Below are 27987 nucleotides of genomic sequence, written 5' to 3'. Positions count from 1 at the left end.
AAGTCAAGAGACTAGAGCACGAATAATTAAAAAAAAAAACACCAATAAATTGCAAAGGTTAATAAAAAATGGCGTGCAATGACTTTTCAAACTTCAAGTTAGTCGTTTTGTACTTTTCGTTAAATTATTTTTTTGTTTCCTTTTAATTTGGATTTATTACTTAGCTAGACGTTTCTTGTTGTTTTCTGAAACGACCTCATAGTAGTTTATGGAACTCGAATATCGTCTGCTATACGTTCTTCAATATTTTGATGTACAGTAGTTATCTATTTTAAAACATTTTGCCAATGACGTTGAAATGAAGAACAACTTTTACAGCATTTACTTAATCTAAACCGTTTATAAAATTAAGCCAAACGATAACAAAGGAACATTGAAAGTCATAAGTCGAAAATAAATTGACAACGCCATGGCTTAAAAAGGAAAAAGAAACACGACTAGAAAAGCAACAGTATAAAAAACACAACATAGAAACTAAATACTGAACAAAACGATCCCCACCAAAAACTGGTACTGATCTTATGTGCTCCAGAAGTGTAAGCAAATCCTTATCCATATGTGGCACCCGTCGTTTTGCTCATGTTGTACCAACTCGGTGGTGGGTCCTAATTCGGAGGGTCATATTCCGGAAAAAAAATAGTACATCTGGTTCTCATTGGAATGCGAATTGTTTGTTAAAAACAATTCGTCCTCCAAACGTAATAAATATGTTGTTTCATTTAAAGGATTTTTTTTAACTAAATACGAATTACCCTGCATGTACTCGTATCTTCTCAATGTTGAAATAAAGACAAGTTCTCTTTTCATTTGGATTTTATAGCTCTTTTTTTATGTTGATGTACCAGTGCTTTATTGTGTTGCTGTATCAGCGAGGTTTTGTCACGGTACTAAGATACAATATACATTGTAGTAATTATTAAAATAGAAAAAAATATTTCATGGAAATAATAGATATATCACCTCTGTGGTAACCAGCATATTGCATTATTCATATTATGCATGTACCGTTTAATTTTCTAATGGAGAATATTTTATTCCCTCAGATTATTATCTCCACGTATCAAATTAAATCAATAAACGTTGAAACGCAACAAAATATGCAGTAAAAATGTATCTAAGCTATTTAAACAAAACCTTTCTAAACAAATATTGTAGGTACGGTCCGACTTCATTGGAAACAGGTTAATAGCATTTCTTTACCTTTATTAGTTTCGGATGATAATCAGGAGCGTTATTGTCTCTCAGTTTACAATTCAGTCTGTAGGATTTACAGCCATGCAATAATTATTTATCGGGATTCTAGTATTGTACGTATACATAATTAATATACAAGATACGACATAATATCAATAGTCTTGTGATCATAACAATGCCGTCGTAAAAACATATAATATAAAATATATTTTGGCGTAATATTTACAAGTGCAGTAGATATTGTTTTCTGTACCACTGCATAGTTTAATAGGATTACTCGGACTACTAGAAGTTGTTCATATAGTAGACATAACGCCATTGCAGAATGGAAGTTTTATGCTACGTTTACATAGGATGACATATATAAACATATTTATTTAGTTAGATTAGCAGGTTTGCATACCGAATAAGATGAAGGTACATTCAGATGGCCACCAACCAGAAACTGGTAAGTTCAAATGATAGTTATTAATTGTTAAAACTTATTTCTTTTGTCGCTTACTTTACGTCCAGTGGCATATATTGCAATTTATACAACATGTAGTATCTTCAAGGTTGGTCATCTGGAATGAAGGACTAGAATTTGGAGTGCCACTTACAATTGAAAACATATTGGATAGGAGCTGAACATTAACCTTCAAACATGCCACCCACAGACCACTCCGGATTCTTGTTGCAAAGGCTCTTTAACGTGTAAAACGCGTGACACACACCATATACGAGGAATCAATTTAACGTATGGGACAGAAGAGGTCATACATGTAGAATGCTCATATTTGATACCCTAATCAATTCCTTGGGTTCTATATTATCATCCCAATTTAGAATTATACTACATCCATTTATAAGATTTAATCCATTTACTACCTACATGTATTTTTACATTTTTCTTTAGTTGTGCTTGCACTGCTTATGATCAAGTTTGTGTACGCGAGACATGTAATGCATTTTTATTAGATTAGCAACAACGCAATCATACAATGCTAACGCTTGAGGAACAAGTGACTAGGCTTAAACTAATATATGTTATTATCTGCTAGTAGTCTGTTGTTATTTATGTATTATTGTCAATTTGTTTATTTTCTTTGGTTGCATCTTCTGACATCAGACTCGGACTTCTTTTGAACTGAATTTTAATGTGCGTATTGTTATGCGTTTACTTTTACATTGGCTAGAGGTATAGGGGGAGGGTTGAGATCTCACAAACATGTTTAACCCCGCCGCATTTTTGCGCCTGTCCCAAGTCAGGAGCCTCTGGCCTTTGTTAGTCTTGTATTATTTTAATTTTAGTTTCTTACAATTTGGAAATTAGTATGGCGTTCATTATCACTGAACTAGTATATATTTGTTTAGGGGCCAGCTGAAGGACGCCTCCGGGTGCGGGAATTTCTCGCTACATTGAAGACCTGTTGGTGACCTTCTGCTGTTGTTTTTTTCTATGGTCAGTTTGTTGTCTCTTTGGCACATTCCCCATTTCCATTCTCAATTTTATTATGCATATGCGTTCTCTAAATGTTGTATCAATGGTAATTAAATGCTCTTTCACAATCCGCGATCCACAAAATAAACTAAACAGAAAGGAAAAGAAAAAAAAAGTAAGGACCATGTTTAATGCTGTTGCCATCATTGTAAATCTGGCCGGACATACATGTATGATTAGAACAATCAATTCAGATTCCTTTTTGTCCAAAATATATATGAGCATAATCATTGTTCATTCTATATCCCTTATACACTTCTGACATTCAAAGTTGTATGAACCTTGTTCTCATCTGATCTATACGAAGTTTGTTTCAATGCGTGGACAGTTAGTTCTTATAACGTCGCAGCGATAGCAACTAATCTAAACAAAACAAAAATTGAGGTACAAAGACTTGAATAACAAACAAGTGTCCATAAAAATGCAGCAAGCTTCAAATGGCAATAAACTTAAAATCGAGTAAACAGCAACTAGCAAAATCAGTTAAATTACAAAATATTGTCTTATCAACCAGAATAGGAACTACAGCGACAATTTGCCTGAATTTTCAAACTATGTACAAAAACGTATTCTACAAATTAGCAAAAGCAAACCAAATGTTTATTTAATCAGAGAAATAGGCCCGACATAATACTATAATCTTGGCGTAATTCTTAAAGAATCTCTAATTATTTTTTCAGGTTTATCTTTAGGATATATCTTTACTATTCTATCTGGGGTTATTGTATTGTTTGCTGCTGTTGTGGTCTATCTATCATGGATGTACTGTCGTCGAAAGAAGAAACTTCTTTCATCGGAACTGTCTATAGAAACCGATGAATCTCCTAACTCACTTCATAGTAGCAACCTTAAAATAAGCCAGAGCACCCCAGATCTAGCAAAGCAATCTCAATCAAAACTAGACTTTTTCCGTCGAAGAGGACTTTTCAAAACAAATCAGAGACAAGCAACACTTCCAACTGTGTCGCAACGGCATCTTACATTCCAGCGACAGTTATCAAATATAGAATTTCAAATACAAAGTGTAAGACAAAAGGAACAGCCGAAACTTGGCAAAATAAAACCCGAATTATACAAACAATCGTCTGTTGATAGCATAAGGAGTGAGCATAGACTCTGTGGAAAACTATATTTCAGTCTCAATTACCTCCATGATAATGAGGAATTAAAAGTAAACATAATCAGTGCAGAAGACCTTCCCGCACGCGACTTTTCTGGTACATCAGATCCGTATGTTAAAATTTACCTGCTTCCGGACAGGAAAAATAAATGTCAAACAAAGGTACACAGGAAGACATTAGATCCAGAATTTAATGAGTCATTTACATTTTCGGCGTTATATCAAGAACTTCAAGATCGTACACTTCAGTTGAATGTATACGACTTTGATAGGTTTTCAAGGCATGATTTAATAGGTGCTGTTGTTTTAAAAGACATATTGTCCGAAGGAAGTTTAGCTAAAGAAACCTTTTTTGTCAGAGATGTTCTTAGTACAATGCAGGTAAGCTTTCAAGCATATAATTCAAATTAACTTTTACTTCTTCATGGATACGAACCATGTCATACGTGTGAAACTGAAAAAAAAGTAAAAACTCTTTCCCGTATTTATGAGCAATACGTTATATAACATATTTCAGAGATTAACCATATAGATATTTGGTTAATCGGAGATTATATAAGAATCGGAGAGTATATAAGAATGGTGATGGAGACGAATATGTTGGGGGAATATAAATTTAAGAATAAGATGAAGACAATTGTACTTTCATTCCGAAAGGGAGAAAATGGAGAGGTCTCATTGGTACTCATACCACATCTTCTTGTTTCCACTTACCTTTTGTATTATAACTATGAATTAGAATATGAAACTTTAGATGATCATAGAACAAAAGGGTCGTAAATTGTAATATGATATGGCGTTCGTAAAGTTTATGTTTGGTTTTTTTTGTTGTTGGTTTGGTTTGGTTTTTTTTTTTTTTTTTTGGGGGGGGGGGGGTATAATAATTTTTGAGTGCAATACCTGCTATAAAAAACGATTGACAATTTAGTTATTTAGATAGCTTCTTTAAACGGTAATAAATAGATCTCGACATTCTTAGCATGTTTGATCCTGTGAGAATTTTCTTTGAATATAATAGTTTGCAAGATATATTACGATTACTTGCATGTTACCTCTATGTAATATTTCAGTAATGGCGACCATATTGTCTGACGGAGGTCACCTAACTGTCTTAATGGCTAGATACTCTTAAGAATGGGTGTGTCCATGTTTGGTTCTACTTGGCTCAGTTATATCAGAGGACACTTTTTTTTTTTTTTTTTTTTTTTTTTTAAGTTAACGGATGTCGTCAGACGACTATTTTTATTCTATAGTGATAGCACTTTACACAAACACTAATCACAGGAAGAAAAAAAAAACAAATTCTATTGCAAAATATCGCTTAGTAACAGTATCTTACAATATAATAGTCTAACATTAACATGTAGGACATAGTGCATGTTTATAACTGTAAAATTGATGTTCTTTTCCATCAAAGATATAAGAAAAAAATGGTAATTGTAACCATGAGGTATGGACCAAACTATCTCTTAACACTTCAAAATCACATCAAATGTGTCTTTATCATGCATGTCACAATCATCTCTCGATGGAATTAAAGAACTTTCTTCACCGGACTTTGTGATTACATCTGGTGCTGTTTCGTTTCTAAGAAAACGAATCCGAGTGATTTATTGTAATTTAACTCTTCGATTGAGATAAAACAATCACAATTGGATATAAAACTTGGTGAAACAGATTTGATAATAACCTTCAGAAAGACAAATGTATTTTATGCATGCTATACGTAAAACAGGCAATTTAAACCTGTCGAATTACAAGGATTTATACGATTGCCTTGAATGTCACAATAATAGTTTTGTCTCAAATTATAGAACCAAAATATCTAACAGAAATGAAAGCTAAATATTGCTAGATGTATTAATTTTTACTGCCTCCTTTTTTAATTGCTATGCAAATAACCTTCATCAAAACTGTTGGTTGGATTAAAATAAGAATAACGAACATATTTTCCTCTTGAAATCAACGGTTTGAAATCATTCAGAGTCGTGTTTTGATTAGTAGATCTGTTGTAGCTTGTACACCTGGTCTAATATCCCTTTTGCCTCTATAAGTCAACAGTCGAGCAGTGATCCAGGATTCAAGACATTTTCATAGCTAATTTTTCATTAAGTGAAAAATACCCCTAAAAATATAAGTATAGTAATTAATTTTTCACTATTTTAAGTATTAACTTTGAAGGCAAGGATTTATTTTCTCGATCATTAAGATCAAATAACGCGAGACTATATGCTTGCAAGTTTATCTTCCCCAAGTTATCAAAAGCGATACCCTTTCGCTAAAATTTCTCACTGTACACAGTATAAAGTTCCTCTATTATTGTGCTAAAAAACTATAAACCACAAATAGCGTTAAGAACTTTGGTCATTAATAATGTAACAATATGTCCAGAGAACCAGTTAATGACAAAATTTACACACACAGTCAACGATTATCAATTACAAAAATGGTTTTGTCCGTAGCATTGATTGAAGTGCCCATTAATGCGGCAAGGTAATTTGTCGTGGATGTCTGAGGATTTTATTGATAGCAGACATTACACTTATGTTCTGTGATTTATCCGTTTTTATAACCTGGATGTCATGTGACATTTTCAGCTGTCTATACTACCGTTATTATTCATTTATTATTGTATCTCTTCAACAACACTTTCATATACAGCCGAAGAAAAATTTCTTCCTGGTTGTTCTGTACTTTTGTTTTTATTTATTATCTATCAATATTTCAGGATTACGTGATCGATTATTTACTGTTTTCTTAGAGTCCAGTGACAAATAGTTCACAAAATATGTAGGTTCTACATAGTGGTTGGATCGGGAAAAAGGATGGGAATTTTCGATATCACTTGCAGGGTCGTTTGATAGGGGCAAACATTTTGCAAGGTCAAAGAATTGTTGCATTGGTTCTTTAACTAACGAGATCTTAATACTTTCTCTTTACGACTCGGTGCGGCTGCGTATTTATTTGCATTTTTTTTTTATATACATCCCTTTCAAACAAATCAGCTACCTTCTCGAACATCGGTTTAGCTACCGAATGGAAGACTGAGATTCAAGGATGACAATATTTCTAAAACATTGGTGGCTAGCATGAACACGAGAAACAGTAATGGTTAACGTTGTGGTTTTTTTATAGGGAATTTAAATATGATTACTAAAGAAAAACATGTTTTTAAACGTTTTGTTGCTATAAATAACCGTAGGTCTACTTACTTGACGGTCCTAGCTAAAACCCAAATAATAGATAGTAACATAGTACACTTGGAAAACAGAAACAATAAGCACAGCTGCCCTAAATTAAACCTTGTATACATTGCAATATAGACAAACAATGCGTAAACCTGAAAATTAACTCAAATAAAAATGTTTAATCTCCTATTAGACAACAGTGAATTGCCTTCGGCTAGACTTCAGCTACCGTGTAGTGCAGAGACTGTAGAAAGTTAAGTAAAAATAAGCTAAGAGCTCATACTTAGATATGTTTACGGTATGCTGCATTTGTTATATGGATTTCTGCTCTCATTTGTTCTTAACAACAACTTGTTTCTATTTGTCTATCGGTTAATACTTTTATCTGCTTAAGTACATTCGATATTTCGCCCTATCGCTACTCTATTACATGTTTTATCAAGCTATCTAGAAACTATAGTGATATGCTTCGTAGTTATCTAAATGATTACATTGTTAATATCTTATTATATAATACTGCCATAATTTGAACTATATCTATCAATCATACCTTCATTTTCAAATACAGTTCACATTTACCGTCCTTCACTGCAGTAACCTTATTATCCATAAAATATTTGCCACTGGGTATTAAGAAAAACAAAAATCAATATTCAACCTCTGCATTTTGTTTTTGACAAAAGCATGTTAGATGTTATTGCATGAAAGAAAATACACCATTTGCCATTACGCTATAAACGTATTGAGGTAACAATGCTCATATTAAGTTAATTTTGTTTCCTTATTTGTTTTATAAAAAGAATGATGAATTATCAAATATACTTGAACAAGCCAACTACTTGACCTACAACTGACTTTACAGAGAAAAAATATATTCATAACACGACCAACAAAACATTTGGTATATAGATTTGGAACAGTCACAAAAGTACCAACCTGTCTTTATAATTGACATATCTGGACTGTACGTCGTCATTATTAAACACAAGTAAACAGTCAAGCTTCAAATAAGAGGAGTACTACGTAATATATGTTTAAATTTGTTATTATACTTCACTTTTAAATGCCACATTTTGATTGGCTAATACGAGGGTGTTAATTTACTCTATCACATGGCTGAGCGGGTGACAATTTTTTTGAATGTTACCCTCTCGTCCAGACCAATCAAAAATCGATAATTTAAAGGACAATGAATTGAATTTACATCAAGTTATTAAATACAATGCTTTAGTTCTATGTTTTGGCTCAAATTTTATTATTTTAATAATAAAAAAAAACATCTTGCTTAACTTTTGTTGTTTTTCCTAAAACCCGTAAGGTTATTATGTCCGTGACGTCATAGACAATACTTTTAAAATATAAGTAATCTGTTAAAGACAATAATAATAGGACATTTGGTATAATAAATTAAATAACCCATAGCTGAGAGGGTGATAGAGCGGTTGACAATGTTTTCTCGGGGTAACAATCTGCTCTATCACCCTCTCAGCTATGTGTATTTATATAATGTTCTTAATTAAAAACTAAAGTAAAAGCTTGCTACGATAGACAAATGTTTGGTTGTACACAAAAACGTTCCTAACAGGATTCACGAAGTATCATAATCACAGTCACTTGTCTCAGAAAAACTTTATTTATACCTTAATAGTAATGTTTATAGGAAAACAATGTCTGAGACAAGTGCCTGTGATCATAATAATGAAATCAGTAGAATGAGTCAGTCAATGTATTCAAATTCTTTATAATCGCTAGAAAATGTGATTTATAAATTGGTGAGAACTGCTGGACAATGGTTTTTATATGTAGATTTCAATATATCATTCTGATATTTTCACGATAGTAATGACGACTTGATTATCCTATGTAAATGTACTGTTGGTGAAGTAGGGAACGCTTACCCTCGGGAGGCCTGGTTTCAAGCAAATTATTTCTGCTTCTATTTGATGATTTGTTTCGTGGATATAATTCGTATATGTCTGTATCTTAATGTAGTCGTTCTTCTGTGCATATTTTATCGTGTGTTTTTCTATGTTGTGATGTTATGCTATTGTTTCAGAAAAAGGGAGAAGGTTGTATCCCGCTGCAAATGTTTGCATCTGTCCTAAGTCAGGAATCTGGTGTACAGTAGTTGTCGTTTGTTTATGTAATTTATACGTGTTTCTCGTTTCTCGTTTTTTATATAGTTTAGACCGTTGGTTTTCCCGTTTGAATGGTTTTACACTAGTAATTTGGGGCCCTTTATAGCTTGTTGTTCGGTGTGAGCCAAGGCTTCGTGATGAAGGCCGTACATTGACCTATAATGGTTTACTTTTATAAACTGTTATTTGGATGGAGAGTTGTCTCATTGGCACTCACACCACATCTTCCTATATCTATTTTTTTTTATTTGTGTTTTCGTGAACGGTTTATTTACTATAACTAGCCATTTTAAAGCTTTATTATGAAGTGGGAATAAGTTGTAAATATTAAGTTTTAACAATTGTTTGCCATTTAAAGGATTTGTTGATAGATCGGCTTGAGAATCGAAAGCGTCCTTTGATCAATGACTACTCAGTGTTCAATATAACCGGAAAATCAAGTCAATCGGGAAATTACAGAATTTCACAGACAGTAATCCTTTATTAATAATTAATAAAACTATATAGACAACATCGATTGAAACTACATTAGTCTCTTTGAGAGGTAAATTATTTTGTATTACGGATTTAGAATATCAAATATATAGCCAAAAATAGAATAATTATTTTTCAATTCTACTAATGAAGAGGGTCATGTTCATACTTTTCTGTTCGCCTGAATGAAAGGGTCAGTTACGATGAATACCATTACTTCAATCAAATATCACTATATTATCTGCTGAAATAGCCAAAGAACAAAGATGAAAAAACATTAAGAATAAAAATATACGATTAATAACGGGTCGTCAAATGTAACAACCATTGTTACTTAAAACAACAGTAAGCTATTAATCCTATAAAATGTATGTATCATGGCTTCAAGCTTGTCTTTTATTTTGGAAATCAAAGGTCTTTATTTCCAAAAGTGGACTACATTTAGAGCGATCTTTTATTAGAGAGTACGAGTGAAATAGATCACAAGGTTTACACTTATCTTTATCATATTCATACAAAGTTTGGGTTCTTACCGAGATTTCATATTCCCTTTCATTTAATTATTTGTTTCTTTTTTTCTTTTCTAGCGTTGTCAGTTTATTTTTGATCTATGAGTTTGAATGTCCCTCTGGTATCTTTCACTCCTCTTTTTAAATTATAGTTCTATATTCAATATGTTACACATGGTTTAATGACAACCAACTGTATCTTATTTAATATGTTTACCCCTTAAACGAATTAATGACATTGTTTTACCATTGACAACATATATCAATCCTCACTGACCTATTTTGTTGCAATAATTAAGGAGGGAAATATATTCTCCTTTGGTTTATCATGGTTTTGTTGACATTGAATCTTTTTACCCTGTAAAAGAATTGATGACATTGTTTTACCATAGACACAGTTATATAAATCCTCATTGACCTAGTTGGTTGTAACAATGAAGGAGGAAAACATATTCTCCTCGGGATGAACATGGTATTGTTAACAAAATTTTGAAGTTTCATTAGTTGGTTGACCGTTATGGAATAGCCGTTTCACAAATGATATCGGATATGTTCTTTACGTCGTAACTACAATCCCCTTCCCTTTCATGAATGTGACCTACCGAATTAGAGTATTTACCGGATTTGTAATCACATAAGCAACACGACGGGTGCCACATGTGGAGCAGGATCTGCTTACCCTTCCGGAGCACCTGAGATCACCCCTAGTTTTTGGTGGGGTTCGTGTTGTTTATTCTTTAGTTTTCTATGTTGTGTCATGTGTACTATTGTTTTTCTGTTTGTCTTTTTTATTTTAAGCCATGGCGTTGTCAGTTTGTTTTGGATTTATGAGTTTGACTGTCCCTTTGGTATCTTTCGTCCCTCTTTTTTGAAATACTAATGCTTTTCTACATCAGGAATATATTACCTTAGCTGTATTTGGCACAACGTTTAGCAATTTTGGTACTCAATGCTCTTTAACTTCGTACTTTATTGGGCCTTTTAACCCTTTTGTATTCGAGCGTCACTGATGAGTCTTTTGTAGACGAAACGCGCGTCAGGCCCAAATTCAAAATTGTAATTCTGGTATCTATGATGAGGTTATTTACATTTAATATGTGTACCCTTGAGAAGAATTAATGACATTATTTTATCATTGACAACTTATATGAATCCGCTCCTAGTGGGTTGCAATAATAAAGGATGAAGGCACATTCTCCTTCATTTAAACATAGTATTGTTGACATTTAATCTGTTTACCCTGTCGGAGAATTAATGACATTGTTTTACCATTGGAACAGTTATATAAGCCTCACTGACCTGTTTGGTTGCAATAATAAAAGAGTATTAAAAATATCTCTTTGGGATGAACATGGTATTGTTGACATTTGATACAAATGCCAGATGATCGATAGACGCCATACTAGATTCATTAGGCAAGTGGGTTTTATGGATGTTCAAACACGAAGTGAAGACATTGTCATATATATTGTTGAGAAAGTGACAGACCTCATTGTTCTTAAATTAAAAACAAGTCCAACACATTCTTAATTGCATACTACCACAGCCCTAACCTTCCTCTAAACTTCCGAAGGTGGTCATATAAAATTGAGAATGGAAATGGGCAATGGGTCAACAACCCGACCAAAGAGTAAAAAACCATCGAAGGACACCAAAATGTTTTCAATAGAGCGAGAAAATCCCGCATCCGAAGTCGTGCTTCATCTGGCTCATAAACAAAAATGTATAATAGTTCAGTGATAATGGAGGCCATACTAAACTCCAAAACATATTAATGAACCTAAATTAAAAAATCATAGGCCATACCAAACTGCATTTGTTTGAACTTTTAATTATTTTTTCGAAAATCTGTACGATAAAATTCTGAAAGGTTATCAGTTAAAACACTGTTATAAGTTCTCTAAAAAATGTTTTTCATTGGTACTGATATAAAATCTGTTATTTATCAATTCGAACTTGACTAAACGAGAAGCAAAAGATACCAAAGGGACCTTCCCACCCATTAGCCGAGAACAAACTGACAACACCATGAAAAAAATAAACCCTCCCCTGTACCTCTATTCATTGTGTAATATTCTTATTTGATTTGTATTGGAATGTTGCATCTTTAAGATTTTGAATCTGCGAGTAAAACAAAAACAATGAAAACACCCGCTTCATTTTGTTTTCCCCTTTAACTTTGAAGGGCATTAACCATCATACTGGCTAGAACATAGTATTGGTTATTCATGCAAGTGTGTTGCTGTCTCGTATACCCAACATCTCATTTTCTTCATACAATAATACAAGTTATATACAGATTGTTGTAAGATTTTGAAATGATATTTCTTATACTTCTTAAGTTGGAATATGACGCATACTAGGAGTTGAAATGAAATCATTACAGCGAAATAAGGTTATATTTTAAATGTATAAATTTAGAAAGGAAAAGATCAGAACGTAAAAATTTCAAAATGCCGGATTAGGCTTTAGAAATATTCCATCGTGTCACAAACATTTAAAGGTCAAATGTTATTTTACTCAAATCAATCACGTCGATTGTAAAATCTAGCTTATTTACATATTTGATTAATTAGCTGTTCGTTGTATAGCTCTGATTTCTCATTATTTTATTTTCAATATCGTGTGGTGAACAAACCTGTAAAGATACTTTTCATTTCAGATTCTTGCATGCAAATCATTTCTTGAAATCACTAAGTTGAACATGAATATTTGTTTTCTAGAACAAATATGGTAGGGATTTGGGTAGATAAACATCAAAATCGTATTAGAAGTATGTTCGTTTTTGTAAAACTTTAATTTCAATGTAGAGACAAATACGATAACTTAATACAATAAACTACAGTTTCGTTAGATAAATACTGTGTAAATTGCCTCCAATACAAAGCGTCAACATGCTGTATTAATCTTCAAAAGGCCTGTGGAAGCTAATTTTCAAGCAGATTGCATTGTAATGCAAACATAACAAAGTACCTAGTCAATTAGTAAACTTCAAAAATCTATAAGGACATTAATCTATTGTAAAACTTCAATCAGACGTTGATAGTTATATGTGGGTTGATAAAAAATGCATTAGCTCTCCAAGGTTAATTGTGACAAATCACAAACATGTTCGGATGTTACACATCAAACTAGTCAACTAGAATGATACTTTCATTGAAAAAAACATCAGGTTAAAATCTGTTTATTAAGTATTTTGTCTCGTTCATTTTGATATAGCGCTGATCCCTGTTGCAAATCCTGAATCATTTATATCAACTTAAACACACTTCTTGGTTATCTGTAAAAGGGATACACTTGGCGTCAATTAATTGCACTAGTTGCATCTTGCAAACATTCGAAACAAACTGAATATTTGAAAATCAGATAGTTGCTATTACGACAAGGTAACCAAATGTTCTTGTCTTGGCTTTGGGTCTTTTGTATTCCTGCTGTAGACAAGATGAAAATTCCTATTGACTGTCTTTCAGATACTATCTGTTGTAAATATAAACTCTTTTTTCCAAAGGAATGTTATGAGGCTTCTTTTAAACATATTTTAGCCTAAAGTCTAAAACGAAATAAATTATGAATTAGTAAGATACATCAGGTATTACATTTGGTATATATGAATTATGACAAATTTATCTTAAAATAAGCAATGTATTTACAGTAATGACAAATACATCTCATAAAACATAAATGTATAACAAGAAGTACATGTAAACAGGTTATGGTCAACTAAAAATATGTAAAGACCTTATACACTCTTCCAAATGCTGTCACAGTGGTACTAAAGATTATACCACAGGGACTGCATTGAGTGTGGAACGATATTTCTCCAATCGAGACAATTAAATATTTAAATTTGATCTTTTTTTTTTTTAAAGAATTTTTGGTTTATCTACTAATGTTTTAGATGAAATGTGGCCAACCTTTATCTCTAATTCTGAATGATCAATGAACAAATGTGGTCTTTCTATATGACGTCATTATACATGGTCGCTTAAAAGTGTTATAATTTCTTTAGTTTATGAAACAACTGTTTTCATTCTTAATATAGTAATTATAATCAAACATGAAAGTCTTAATTTACGCTTTGATATGTATCAGATATTTTTATAAACCATGCACATATTTGGGAAGAACCAGGAATAAAGTGAAATGCCTTCAAAGGTAGCAAAAATAACTTTCACTTTAAAGCCATGTATAAAAGAGCTTAGATAGTGGAAATGTTGCTCGCTTGGCAAGGCATAATCATAAACTTGTCATGAGGATAATGGCATTTTGTCTTTATTTGCAATTTAAATCCATTAATTCAGACATTCTATGTGATGAGACCAGGAAGCAAGATTCTTCGGTAGAAATCATCGCTCTTTTGATCCCTGTATTCCCTCCAGGGGACATTTTACATTTCATCTTCAAATGATTTCGTGTAGTAGTAGATAATCTGTTATGATTGTACTGTACTTTTAGTAATTTTACTTAAATCGAAAGTCAAAAGATGTTCGATCACGAAATGCTTTGAAATAAAATTATTCCTGTGTATATGTTAACCTAGTTCCAATATGACTCTCAGTTCCAAAGTTAATGGGTTTTTTTTCTACCGAAAAAAATGAAAAGAATGATTGTCAACAAACTAGAGGCTTAGCGTACTTGAATGTTTAGTAGGTCACTTGAAGAAGATAACTTTAGAGAATTCATAACGGAAAGCATAAGAAAGAGAGGGGCGGAAGATACAAAATGGACAGTCAAACTCATAAATCGAAAATAAACTGACAACGCTCATGGCTAAAAATAAAAAAGACAAACAGACAAATAAAAGTACGCATGCCACAACATAGAAAACTAGACTAAACAACACGAACCCCACCAAAAACTGGGGTGATCTTAGGTGCTCCGGAAGGGTAAGCAGATCCTGCTCCACATGTGGCACCCGTCGTGTTGCTCATGTTATTACAAACTCGGTAAATAGTATAAAGTGTTTCTTTTTTTAAATCAAAATCTGCCACGCTTTTTTTTTACATAAAATGTGCTTTTGTATGTATATTTTTTGTATTTACTTCAACTTGTGTTTCCTCTTCATAACACACCCAGTATTCTTTTAATTTTCTGACTCGAAGAGGTTTATATAGTTTTAACCCGTCAGTTTGCCCATCTGTCCCATGAAGCACCTGTCGCATATTTTTCCATGAACTTAAAATTAGAGCATCCTGGTTATCAGTCTATGTGAAAATATTTTATCTCGAGATGCTGTATCAATTCCATTTATCCTCCACTTTCTGTTGACTTAACGGTTCCAATTAATAATGGCTGTTTATGAAATTTTCGTGGTATTGTCCCTTTTGTTATCAGGTTTCATGTGAACATGCTTTACCGTGGGATGCTGTTTCAGATTAAGCACGGGTAAACCTTCTTTTTACAGAATACATATATATTCTAACGCACACGATTCATGAAATTTATGTTTCATTTTTTCTAGGGAACTTTAGGAGGAGCTTCCTGAAATTTGATATAAGGCTTCGATGATATGATTTAAATGTGATTAGTTTCGGACTCTTCGCTCATTAAATTACTTTTGATCGAACATTCATATCTTCTACTACGTTAAGTACAATTATTGAAATTTGTTATGTATTTTCTTCTAGATAACTGGAAATTAGAGTATTTTGTAAATATGCTATAATGTGTCTTACATTTTTTCCAAAGCTCTTCAACTTACTTTTTATCAAATTGTTAAAGCGGTTATCATCAACGCTTAATGTTCTACTTGTTACAATGTTGCATTCAGTATTTTGTTAAATAACGCTGGTTTCTCATGCTTATTTCGAAGGTTTTGAGACATTGTACGTTCCATGTTTGTTCTTCAAATAGAAGTTGCAGTTACATGGCCGTTAGTAACGATGACTGTTAGTTAGATTAGATTTTCATAGAAAGAAATATCTTAATTTACAATTGGTTATTCTTGTATTTGTTTTTACGGTGGAGACCAATGTTCAAAATACAAATAACCAGCTGAGTGAAGTTCATTGTAACGAAATTAAAACGATTCGTTGGTTTTAAGGCATATTTAGGTAATTGTCGAACATACATTTCTTTTAAATCAAATCCAGTATCTGGTTACCACAACTATCCACTAAAGACAAGTACAATGTATACAATGATGTGAACGACTATACATGTCATCATATAGTATTTATTAATTAACATGACCCGTATACCATATAGAAAGTATTCTTTTGAATGTCGAGCATGAGTAAAATTTAAAGCAATTTAAAGAAAAAAAGAAACAGACTGATGTACACTTCACAAATTAATGAAAAACCAATTACGACGGAAAGAATCTTACGAGATCCACTTGACAGCCTGATATCTTTGATATGTTTTTTTCTAACATTGTTTATTCATATTCTGATCCGATTAAATTTAATTGTGTTCAAACAGTATAAAACTATTGCCAGTTGAAGGATCGATAATAGCACACCAGGCCTCATACAATCAATTGAACATCGTAATACTTTTTGTCTCTTTTATTTTACATATCAGTATTGTCGAGATTAAACAAATACAATGTAATCAAGGTGGGCGACTCAAGACACACTGCAATTAAACTTTTATAGAATAGAAATGTACATTTATCAATTCAATCTTTAAAGCAGGACGTACACGAGTATTTGATATTTTGAAAATGACGGCATTGTTAAGTAAAGCTAAATGAAATAAGAAAAAGTCATGATAAAAAGTAAAATCACAAAAACACTGAACTCCTAGGAAAATTCAAAAAGGAAAGTTCCTTATCAAATGACAAAGTCAAAAGCTCAAACACATCAACCGAATGAATAACAACTGTAATATTTCTGACTTGTTACAGGCATTTGTTTATGTAGATTGAACCTGATTTTATAGCTAGCTAAACCTCTCACCTGTATGCCATACGCATCGAATTTCCAAAATATGATATATAACAACTGAAATCAACAAATTCAGAGATAAACTGTATATTGAAAGTTAAATGTCGAAACACCATATTTTTTTCGATCCAGTCACTCTTGGGCATGACAGACACGTTTGTGGAGTGTTAAATGTCTGTGTATAGAAATTTTAACTTCAGGGTCAACAATTTCTCATGTAAACTGTAGTGATGTGGACACATTTTAGGACCATTTTAGAAAAATCAAAATGAAAGTGTGTAACTGTCATTTGTCAATGCAAAAAAAGTCATTCTCCTTAAACTTTATATTTCGTACAATGTTATATAATCTCTCTCTTAAATTGATTTACTATAAATTGAAATTGATGCATATTGCCTTGATCATATATATGGCCTTTTTATATAACACATAAATGGCGCAATATCATGATTAAATTCAATCTTAGTAGACAGAAGTGAATCATAACGGAAAGAAGTGTAAGATAAGAATTAATGTATACTAGTCTCGCCTGTCTGGTGACATTACTTTTGTAATCGTAATTAAAGAAGCCAATAACATTGTAAAGATATTATGCACAGTATAGTAAGTATGCGTATACTATACTCAATATGGTTGTTTTCCGTACAGTATCTCGTCTTATTTTGTATGATTGCATTATCCCATGCATGCTGTTGAAATGAAACCAAGTCACGTGATATATGTTTAAATATGCAACCATCTTGGCAAAATACAATACAGCACAACCATTTGCATAGCAATTCAGAACAATGAACAATAAACTAAACAATTGTGGTTGTGTTTCTCCATAAAAGTTGGTCTTGGGGCACCCTTTCAATAATGTTACTGAAAAGTTAAAATCACAAAAATTGTGAACTCCAGGAAAATCTGATCGGAAAGTCCACAATTACATGGCAAAATCAAATGACAAAACACATAAAAAACGAATGATCAAGTACTGTCATATTCCTGACTTGGTACAGGCTTTTTCAAATGTAGAAAATAGTGGATTAAACCTGGTTTTATAACACTAAACCTCTCACTTTAATGACAGTCTCATCAAATTCCGTTATATTTACAATGATGCGTGAACTAAACAGACATAATAAATAAAATAGTCAAAATATGGGTACAGCAGTGATCATCGTGTAACAATTTTAAAAAAGGCCCAATTTAACAGAACACAAAAACATCTATCTACAAACACATTCATTGATTCGAGTGTCTGTCGTCAGAAAATTTTATACGTCACATATATTTGTCGCTCAATGTATATACAAACAATTTTAAAATTTCACATGGGCAATGTTCGCATACAGGGTTAAAATATCAAAAGTATGTAAGAATTAATTTCAGAAATAGACCGAGATTTGAAATAATTCAAAAGTTATATAGAATTTATAAGAATCCACAAATAGTTCATTCCACTACGCGATTGAATAATTTTGACGTTTGTGGTTCAACGTATTTTCTAATTCATAATAGAAATATACCATAATGACATATAATAGAACAATATCATACTGACGGGATCTTTTAAAGTACAGAGTCACGTTATAAAAACCAAAGAAACACTAAAAGTCACATATACAAAACACACCAGCAAAAAAAGAAAGATAATACAGACACATTGACGGGATGTTTAAGTACCGAGCCACGTTAAATGGATATCACATTAAACAATCCAACAGTAAAAGTTATATTAATAATAGAACAAAGGCAAATGAAAGAACAATATAACACGTTGTTAAGATAATAATAAAACATCAGTACGCAGAATCTATATATCAAGACCATCATGTATCATTTGAGAAGTTGATACGGAATATTTATCAACAAGGTCTTGGTACCTTCCGATGAACTTCTTTAGAAAAAGCACGAGACGTTCTTTGCCATACCCCTGGTTCATCAACTTTCTACTTAGACACTGATGACAGTTTACAAAGTCTGAGTAGGAGCTGCAAGCTCTTGAATATCGAATAAGTTGAGAAATATATAAGGTGTCATACCACCAATCAAAAGTCCCTATCTGTTTCACCAAATTTTACAATTTTCACAGCTTTCTAAATATTTTACTTCAAGTTTAACTTCATAGAAACCAGATATATCCTGAATCGCACATGTATCAGCTTTCTACATGCCTATTTTCAACAGATGTTTAAAATCATATAAAAAAGAAAAGGTCTTCCAAATAGAGGTACCACTAAAAATAACCCCTGGTTTTCTGGAAATCTTAAACTAGTATACTATGGAGTGCATTAATCCTCAATTTTGAATACAAACTCATAAACAAGTAAATTTGAGCTCAAAATGGTCTTAATATATTTCTCTTTCACCAAAAGTTTCATTTCTGCCAATTTGTTGGTTAGTTTAAGTAAACAATGACATCAAATGCACTATTTTTTGTCCGAGTAGGCCTACTTTCACGTTCTAAATTTGAAGGAGTAAATGGTGGTATGACACCTATTACCCATATGCAGGTGAAGTTGGTATATTGCTACTAAGGTGGGGGAAGTTTATAATTTCAAAATTAAAATCGTCTCGTTTGTCATAGATTCTGGTATTGAGATGACTGTGTAAGTCAAATTCGAGATATAGGTCTAAAGATGAGGCGGAGGAAGCCGTTTCTGTTGTTTCTTTAATTTCTAGTTCTGGGGGAAAACATTTAAACACGATTTACATTTTTTAATTTCAATTTTACTTTGGAGGCTCTAACGGTCAAATTTCACAGCGTTTCTGTATACAAAGAATTACATACACACTGTATATGTCTATTTGTTTAAACAAGACATGCATACATTGTGTATAAGTATTCTCTGTCGTATGGACTGATTTGTACGTGGTCAACCTGACATTCAGCTGCAACATTCAAGCTAAGAAACGATACATTTTAAAAATAATACCCAGCCACGTCAAGACAGAAGGGTGACGTTAAGTCCTATAGTCAGTGTTAGAAGGGTACCACACTGTTTTTTAGGGTCTAAACAAATATTTGACTATTTACATTAGCGAAGAGTAAATAAGTATTGCTTCATAATCATCTATAGACTTACGGATAAGGTTGCTTAACATACCTTAGAATTCTCTTGAGAGTTTCATAAACACAGTATTGCTCCCGGTATATAAACATTTCCTGTCATTACCATATGTTATAGAAGAATGTATTTATCTACTGTTATCCGCACTTGTCAAACGGATTCGATAAAAAAGAAATGTTCAATTTATCTAAAAATAAGATTAGACAGGATTGTTCAGTCAACACGACAAGAGATTGATCGTATTCAGTTAATTGTAACTGAAATAATTAGGTTAATGAATGTTAACTTAGTTCTATCCATGAATGTGTCAGAAAGAAAAAAAATATGTTTCACATGTTAATTTTCATTCTTTTTACATAATACATTGAGCTTGTTTTCTTTTTAGCTTTGTGTTACGTTGGATTGTTATTTGATTGGCGTAAACCCTAAGGAACTTTAAGTAAATGACAATCATATAAGTTATATATGAGATAGATGTTCCATTTTTTTTTTATATTTCGTCATTCATAGTTCGTACTTTGATTATAGAAAAAGTGTGCCAATATTCTCTCCTGTGTATTGAATGGTTAATATCCTCAATTTAATATATCTTTTTAATCAAATTGTAAACTTGGATTAAAAATAATATGCACCAAAAAAAAGGCGCAAAGAAATAGGCTAGAATAGAAGTTAAAAAATCAATGATTGCTTTTATCGCTATTTTACGACATTTTTCTTTGATTTTACTGACTGATAATTGACTTTCTAAGCGGAGTCGAGTGATATGAAAATAAATCGCTAGAAACTAAGTGGGACTTGGCGTTGCTAATGAAATTGACATGAAATTGACAACGTCGTCATAGGTAAAATAGCGATAAACAGATTATCATTGGTCATCTCGATGAGCCGGGACGGCGAAAGCGAGAAAAGCAATCGAGTTGAGATGACCAATGATAATCTGTTTATCGCTATTTTACCTATGACGACGTTGTCAATTTCATGTCAATTTCATTAGCAACGCCACATGCGGCCTTAGTTTCTAGCGATTATTGTACATCTCAAGCGAGTAGCATGATACGAAAAACTATCACAAAAAAAGATCAAAGGAAAAATGCACAAAATAGCGATTATCTTTAATTATCTTATATACCGCCAATTTCAGAAAATAAGTTTAAATAATAACTAAACTTCCCATTTTAATGAAACCGTTATGCAAAATTCCCGAAAGGAATTTATATCTTTGTCGATATATTTTTTTTTTTTTTTTTTTTCGTGTCTTTCGTTTGCAGTAACTTATGAAAATTATGATGCCCTTGTTACATTTTGGTCAATATTAATTGATTACTGGGCATGCGCAATGCGCAGTGAATTATTGGATCAGGAAGACCTACATTTTGGGCTTAAATTGTTGTGTCTGCAGGGTTGCTTTCTGAATGTTTGACCAACATATATAACTTTATATGTCCTTCTACTTAAATACAAATAAAAAAGTATGAAGTGTGTAAAGCATCCACTAGTAGTTCAAATGAAAATAGTTTAATTTGAGAGTTATAGTGGATTTGGCTCTTCTTTTTCGTTTTACCTTTGTATTAGAGGTAATGAAACACAACATAATGATGTCATTTGTATTGCTATGTTGTATCTATAATTCCCAGTTTGTCCTTCAAAATGGAGCAAAATCTCATCGGTACTGTAAGTTTGAAAACACTAATTAATTTGGCATATTTTGTAAGATGATAAGTTAAATTGATTTATGTACTTCATTATATTGTTTGCTTGACTTCTTTTGATTAATCGAACACAAAGAGTTAATAAAATTGTAAGTATCTGAGAACATTGTTTTTCTAATATTTTCAGGAAAAATTTGACTTAGGAGAAATAATGATCTCTTTATGTTACTTACCAACTGCAGGAAGACTTACACTGACCATTATCAAGGCCAGAAACCTTAAGGCAATGGACATTACTGGTTCTTCAGGTAATTTGAATTATCGTAGCAAAAACTACTTTTAGTGACTAGTTCATAAAGCAAGATTATATAGAAGTGTTGCTATAATCGTTATCAGTTTCTACTGTTCTAGAAAATTACATTCTTCATGAAAAAAGCCGGTAAGCGGTCATTGAAGTTTATTTCAAGATACAGTTATTGTATTGGCATTAAAAAAGAATAATAATAGAACACTCATTTGAATTCTTCTGAAATATCTCTCCTCATAAATGGAACGTGAAGTGTGAATAAACATGTACATACTTAATTGTATATAATAGAGGAGATATCACGAAATTGCAAAAATAGTAAAAGTATTCATGACTTCCAAAATATGATAATTTTTGTTGATAACTGATCAGGTAAAAGTTATCTTGATGTCGAAATTGACATATTTGACAAGGAATTGCCTCACTACGAATCGTACTTGGTCAAAATAGATGTGAACAAAGGCTCTACTCAAACTGATCTTTTACGCACATTAGAACACACAAACAGTCATATAGATCCTACATGTAATGTTGAAATGTAATTACACAACACTGTCTATCAAATATTGTGACTTTTTGCTTAAGATTGGTGATGGAAGAAAACCAGATGGGCGATTGGGACGGACACAAGTTATCTAGTGTTTATTGTATTTTACACCTTTATTAAATACTACTGTATATTATTGCCATATTTCGTTAAGGATACAGTCTTTGCTCATACCTTAAGTATTTCTGACAAGATCTTGAAATGATGGTATTTTGACATTGTTTTCAGTTTGCACCAAATTCAAGAAGATTGAAGCTAGCCCTAAGGCATTCTTCAAACCAGAATACAGTTTTAAAAAAAGAATATATCTTTCGCCTTTTTTTTATGCCAGACAAATTTCACAAAATTAATATACATTTTTTTTTGACAGAATGAGTTCTTGTGAACAGGTGAAGAATTTAATTTCGTAAATCTATAAGACTTTTGTATTGTTAAATTTGAGTGGTCAAAAGAGGAGCAATCATTACATTCATATAAACCCAAAATGAACTTTTTACAGACCCATATGCCAAAGTTTCATTGATGTGTGAAGGAAAAAGAATTAAGAAGAGAAAAACTTCTGTTAAGAAGTGTACTTTGAGTCCTGTTTATAATGAAGCTATGGTGTTCGATGTTCCAAGAGAAAACGTTGATGACATTCATATGGTGATCAAGGTCATTGATTATGACAGGTATGTCGGTAGGGGTAAACTAATAATTTAAAACTTTTCTTCAAATGCTTTCTGGCAAAATATTGTATGGTTTATACATTCGCAAAGTTTCTCATCAACAGGTTTTATTATTTACCATAAGAAAATGCCTGCATCAAGTCAGGAATATGGCAATCCATTCGTTTGATGTGATTCTTTCTAGCTTGTGATTTAGCCATTTGAGTAGGAATTTTCCGTTTTGAATTTTTCCACGGAACTTTTTTTTGTGATTGTATTATTTATTTGTTTGATTCAATTCAACATGGTCAGTACTTTACATGCAATGTTTTGTTAACATTTTGGTTTTACGTGCCATATTGTGTTACATAAATTTCTTCTTATTGATATGTTTCCCTTATTCTTTGATTTGTGTACTTTACATTAATGTTAAAAAATGAAAACTTTGAAACATATATGCCTAATGACCAGCATAATATTTTGAGCATTAGAAACTGATTAATTTTATAGATGCGGGAGTATGTTTATATGTGTCAGTTGTTTAAGAATTTAATACAATGTCCATGCATATCTATTTCAAAATTAAACTAAAAAAAAAAAAAATTCCAAGGAAAATCCAAAACAGAAAGTCCTTTATCAAAGGAGTAGGTCCGGTAAGGACCAATTTTGGCCTCAAATTTCAGGTTCATCTGACGAAAGATTTTGACCACTTTTTAAACACTTGAGTGTCTATTTCATTTGAATCAATTAGTTTAAGTGAACGATTTTAACTGATTTAGTCACTAAAAACGATCCGATTCAAGCTCAAATATGAAAAATCTACCAAATATGCCAAAAAATGTCACTTTTCTGATGGTTTTTGTCAAAAATGAAAGTGGCCGCATCCGTGTTCATCCTCAACCTTTATATATGTTATGTATTATCATAAAATACAACTTACATTTCAATATTAAGGATGAACACGAATGCGGCCACTTTCGTTTTACACGAAAACTGTCTAAAATTTAACTAAAATGCTAGAATTGTGAAGATTTCAGTAATTTAGCATAACTTAATGGTGCTAGTACCCGATAAATGTGCATTGTATTGTCAAAAACAGCACATATTTATGTAGCAGAAGCATTCTACTGTCCAATAAATAACTAAAAGTTTACATTTTAACAATTTTGTAAAACTGCTATATTTTGGTGCCAAAAAGGGGTCTTACTGGATCTACTCCTTTAAAAATCAAAAGCTCTAACTCAGTTACCAACTGGCAAACTTATTGTATTCCTGACATGCAACAGTAATTTCCTTATGTTAAAAAAATGTCTGATTAATTTGTAAAAAAAAAGATGCGCAAAGAAATACAGGCAGATATAGCATATGGTGTAGCATTCTAATGTTTTCATTGGATATGCCGATCACGTGTTTCAAAGGTTATTTTACGCATCTGACGCCTTGTTTTTATTTTTACGTATATTGACGCTATGTTTCTATTTATATGTATACTGATGGTCAATATAAAAAAATCTTGCTAAATTTAGATTTATGACGTCATGATGTCACTCATAACAAACATCGAGAAAAAGCGCCGCAGCAGACGAAAAGGAAATTTGCAAGTTGAACAGGAAATATTAAGATTTTTTTGTCAAATGCAAACTCTGAGAATACAAAAAGCTAATGAAACAAGATATGAAGTTGTTAAAAGAATATTGATAAAGTAATTGCAAAAAGCAATTTGAAAATACACAGAAAGAACATAAGCTGTTTTCCTAATATATTATTTACAAATGTAATATGAAAATTAAGGACTTCCACTCAGTCAATACGTTATATATGGACCTCGTCCTCGGTCAATATATTCTAAACATGGTTTTATATAACGTATTGACCTCGTCAAAAGTCCATTATTGATAAATATCGTGTCATAAAGAAATTCCAGCATACTGATCACTTGTTCCTCGTTGTAGAATGCTTTTTTTTTCTCACTATTATCAAAATATAGCATTAGGTATCTGAATGCAATGAGTTGATTGCGTATGCTGCCATTTAACAATACAATTATTAACAATATTGTGTTCGCTAAGAAAATTTTACTGAAATCGCAAACATTACAAAATTAACAATTTTTCCATCATACCAGGCTAGGAATTTTCAACGACCTCCCTTTTTTTCGCTTTTCCTCTTTTGCTTTCCAATATCTAGAACTGACAATATAACTTTAGTATTCTGAATATTTTCTGAGAAACCATGTTAATAAACTCGAGGATTGAAATTTTGTATTTGCGCCAGACGCGCGTTTCGTCTACAAAAGACTCATCAGTGACGTTCCAATAAAAAAAAATAGGCCAAATAAAGTACGTAGTTGAAGAGCAATGAGGACCAAAAATTCATAAAAGTGTTGCCAAATACAGCTTAGGTTATATATTCCTAAGGTCACTTGTGGGTTTTTAGTGAGGTATCTAATACTCAATTTCATGTTTTCTGTGTGAAGTTGGTTTATATGTGTCAAGTAATTATATTTTAGAATTGGCTGTAATGAAGTCATGGGATGTACTGCACTTGGACCTATGTTTGTTGGATTAGCAAGAGATCATTGGTTTGAAATGCTAGAAAATCCAAGGAAACCTGTTGCTCAATGGTACCCACTTCAGGAGCACGTGCCAATGTGTGCGACCAGTAGCATACCTGTAAACAAATGTAAAACGTGTCATTCTAGACAAACTACGATAGATTCAAGTGATGGCAGCACTTTATGAAGTTTGGTGTTATTGTTATTCTCTACGTGTGCTTACTATGTTAAAACTGTTAATTTATGATCCATGTTCATATCATAAATATTTGTATTTATACTTAATCAATTGTGTTACCTATATTTTAACTGCATCTATCTCGATAATCATGCTAAATCCGTGTTTTTGTCGTAGAAATATTCATAAAAAATTGAATAAAAAAACAGTGTAAAATTTCAGTTTACCTATATTTTAGCTCACCTGGGCAATGTGAGATTATTACCTTTAGTGGCGTCTGTATTTGTAAACAAAGATCTTTTTAAATGCAACTACTAGGCCAATGTCAACCAAACATATGGTAAATGATCCCAAAGGATATTTAATATAACGTTTATGTTATTTTTTATGGATCAGTAAAAAAAACATGGCAAGACTGGCTGGAACAGAAAACAGGATAAAAGGCAGTCAATCTTTCGACCATGAAAGATAAAGAAAATTTTGACTTTGGCAAAAATTCCTAAAATTTCAAGATCTATAGCAATATATGATCGACAAAAATGTCAATATGACCAAATACTTCGGATGGTTGCTTCAAAACATGTGTAAGTAAATGACGATATTGGAGAAATTTTATCGCGGAAATCTGTATGACGGATAATCCATGACGGTTCCTTTATCTAGGCTATAAACCACGCATAATTTCAATTAATTTCAGACAGCAAAAACTGATCATTATACTTTTTGTTATGCAGATACAAAAAAAAAATAACAATAATAAGTAGCTCCACAAATGACACATTGAGCTGGAGTATTTGCTTTTAAAAATTTAATTCGTATATCATTAATGAAATGCAATTGGCAATTTCTATTTTCATTTTTACAAACGACTGGTTGATTTGCTGCTTAATTGGGCTAATGTTGGAAGATTGCGGAATCTAAAAATATAATTAAAATCCATTGTGAAAATGTCTGCATTATTTCTTGCTAACTCATTATAATGGAATTTTATGCGACTGTCATACAAGTGTGGGATTTAGCCAGCTATAAAACCAGGTTTAGTCCACAATTTTCTACATCACAAAATACCTGTACCAAGTCAGGAATACGACAGTTGTTGTCCATTCATTTGATGTGTGTGAGCTTTTGATTAGGGACTTTCCTTTTCGAATTTTCCTCAGAGTTCAGTATTTTTGTAATTTAATTTTCACTAACATCAAGTTTATATTGGCTTCATGTATTGTTAATCGTGGGATCTTCGTTTCGCAAAATTCGTATAACATTTAATAGTGCGAAAGAGCAAACATTCTACTTACGCTACCTGATTTACAGATTTGAATATAAGATATGTTAAATGAATGATAGAATAAAAGTTTGTATTGCAGATACAATGTTATAAGTTTTTTTTCGTTTACTCCTAAATGAGAACAATTACAAAATTTTGATTGATAAACGAGAACATTTAAGAATAATAAAATCATAATTCTCAAAAAAGATTTTCAAAGGATACTACTGAGTGTAAAATGCAAAATTTAGCAAACCAATGTTTTTGTTTGTTTGTTATCGGAAAATAGTATGCTGCTTTACAACATTAGCTTTTGTTATTAAAATACGTTTTCTGTGATATAGCGTCTATTTTCTTGTTGACATGGCATATGTTATTCCTATTTATATTTATTACTTCCTTATTAATTGTCATTCTGGCATATTTTTGTTAATTGTAAATGATTTTAACTTCCTAAATTGTTGAAATATTTTTGAAATAAAATATATAAAAATGTATGTTTGTTACAATATGTTACAAATCACTTCATGGTGCGTAAATCTGTCGCTTTTCAACAAAGGTTCAATAGGGACAAACAAATCATTTTTCCTACAAAGAATGAAAACAACACTTCATGAAATAGATGCGCTCAAAGCGTTTTTTCTCGATTTATCTCCAACAGGAACGCTCAAAGCAAATAATTTTCAAAAACGGAAGAGTTGAGTAAGATATTGGATGTTTGTAAATTTTGTTTTCGACTTCTGATTTTGAAAATTCATTTGGTATCTTTCCCCCTCCCTTTACACTTTTCAT

The 27987-nt window shown here is 31.9% G+C and overlaps 1 protein-coding gene across 1 annotated transcript; it reads left to right on the top strand.

Annotated features, from left to right (window-relative positions):
• Positions 1 to 1059: 1059 nt before the first annotated feature.
• Positions 1060 to 27690, top strand: LOC139493493 (synaptotagmin-9-like). The gene is made up of 5 exons (XM_071281925.1): positions 1060 to 1642; positions 3355 to 4175; positions 21886 to 22006; positions 23052 to 23223; positions 25709 to 27690. The coding sequence occupies exons 1-5, from the start codon at positions 1606 to 1608 to the stop codon at positions 25938 to 25940; spliced, it is 1383 nt and encodes a 460-aa protein (XP_071138026.1). The 5' UTR covers positions 1060 to 1605; the 3' UTR covers positions 25941 to 27690.
• The last annotated feature ends 297 nt before the right edge of the window (positions 27691 to 27987 follow it).

The sequence above is a fragment of the Mytilus edulis genome, chromosome 10 (assembly GCF_963676685.1).
Source record: "Mytilus edulis chromosome 10, xbMytEdul2.2, whole genome shotgun sequence".
In the NCBI taxonomy this organism is placed as follows: Eukaryota; Metazoa; Mollusca; class Bivalvia; order Mytilida; family Mytilidae; genus Mytilus; species Mytilus edulis.
Note: the sequence above shows the minus strand (reverse complement) of the source record. Positions and strands in the feature narration are given on the sequence as shown.

Coding starts and splice junctions, on each gene's coding strand:
- LOC139493493 (XM_071281925.1), top strand. CDS start 1,606: ATGAAGGTACATTCAGATGGCCACCAACCAGAAACTG. Junction 4,176..21,885: donor ATGTTCTTAGTACAATGCAG/GTAAGCTTTCAA, acceptor TAATATTTTCAG/GAAAAATTTGACTTAGGAGA. Junction 23,224..25,708: donor AAGGTCATTGATTATGACAG/GTATGTCGGTAG, acceptor ATTATATTTTAG/AATTGGCTGTAATGAAGTCA.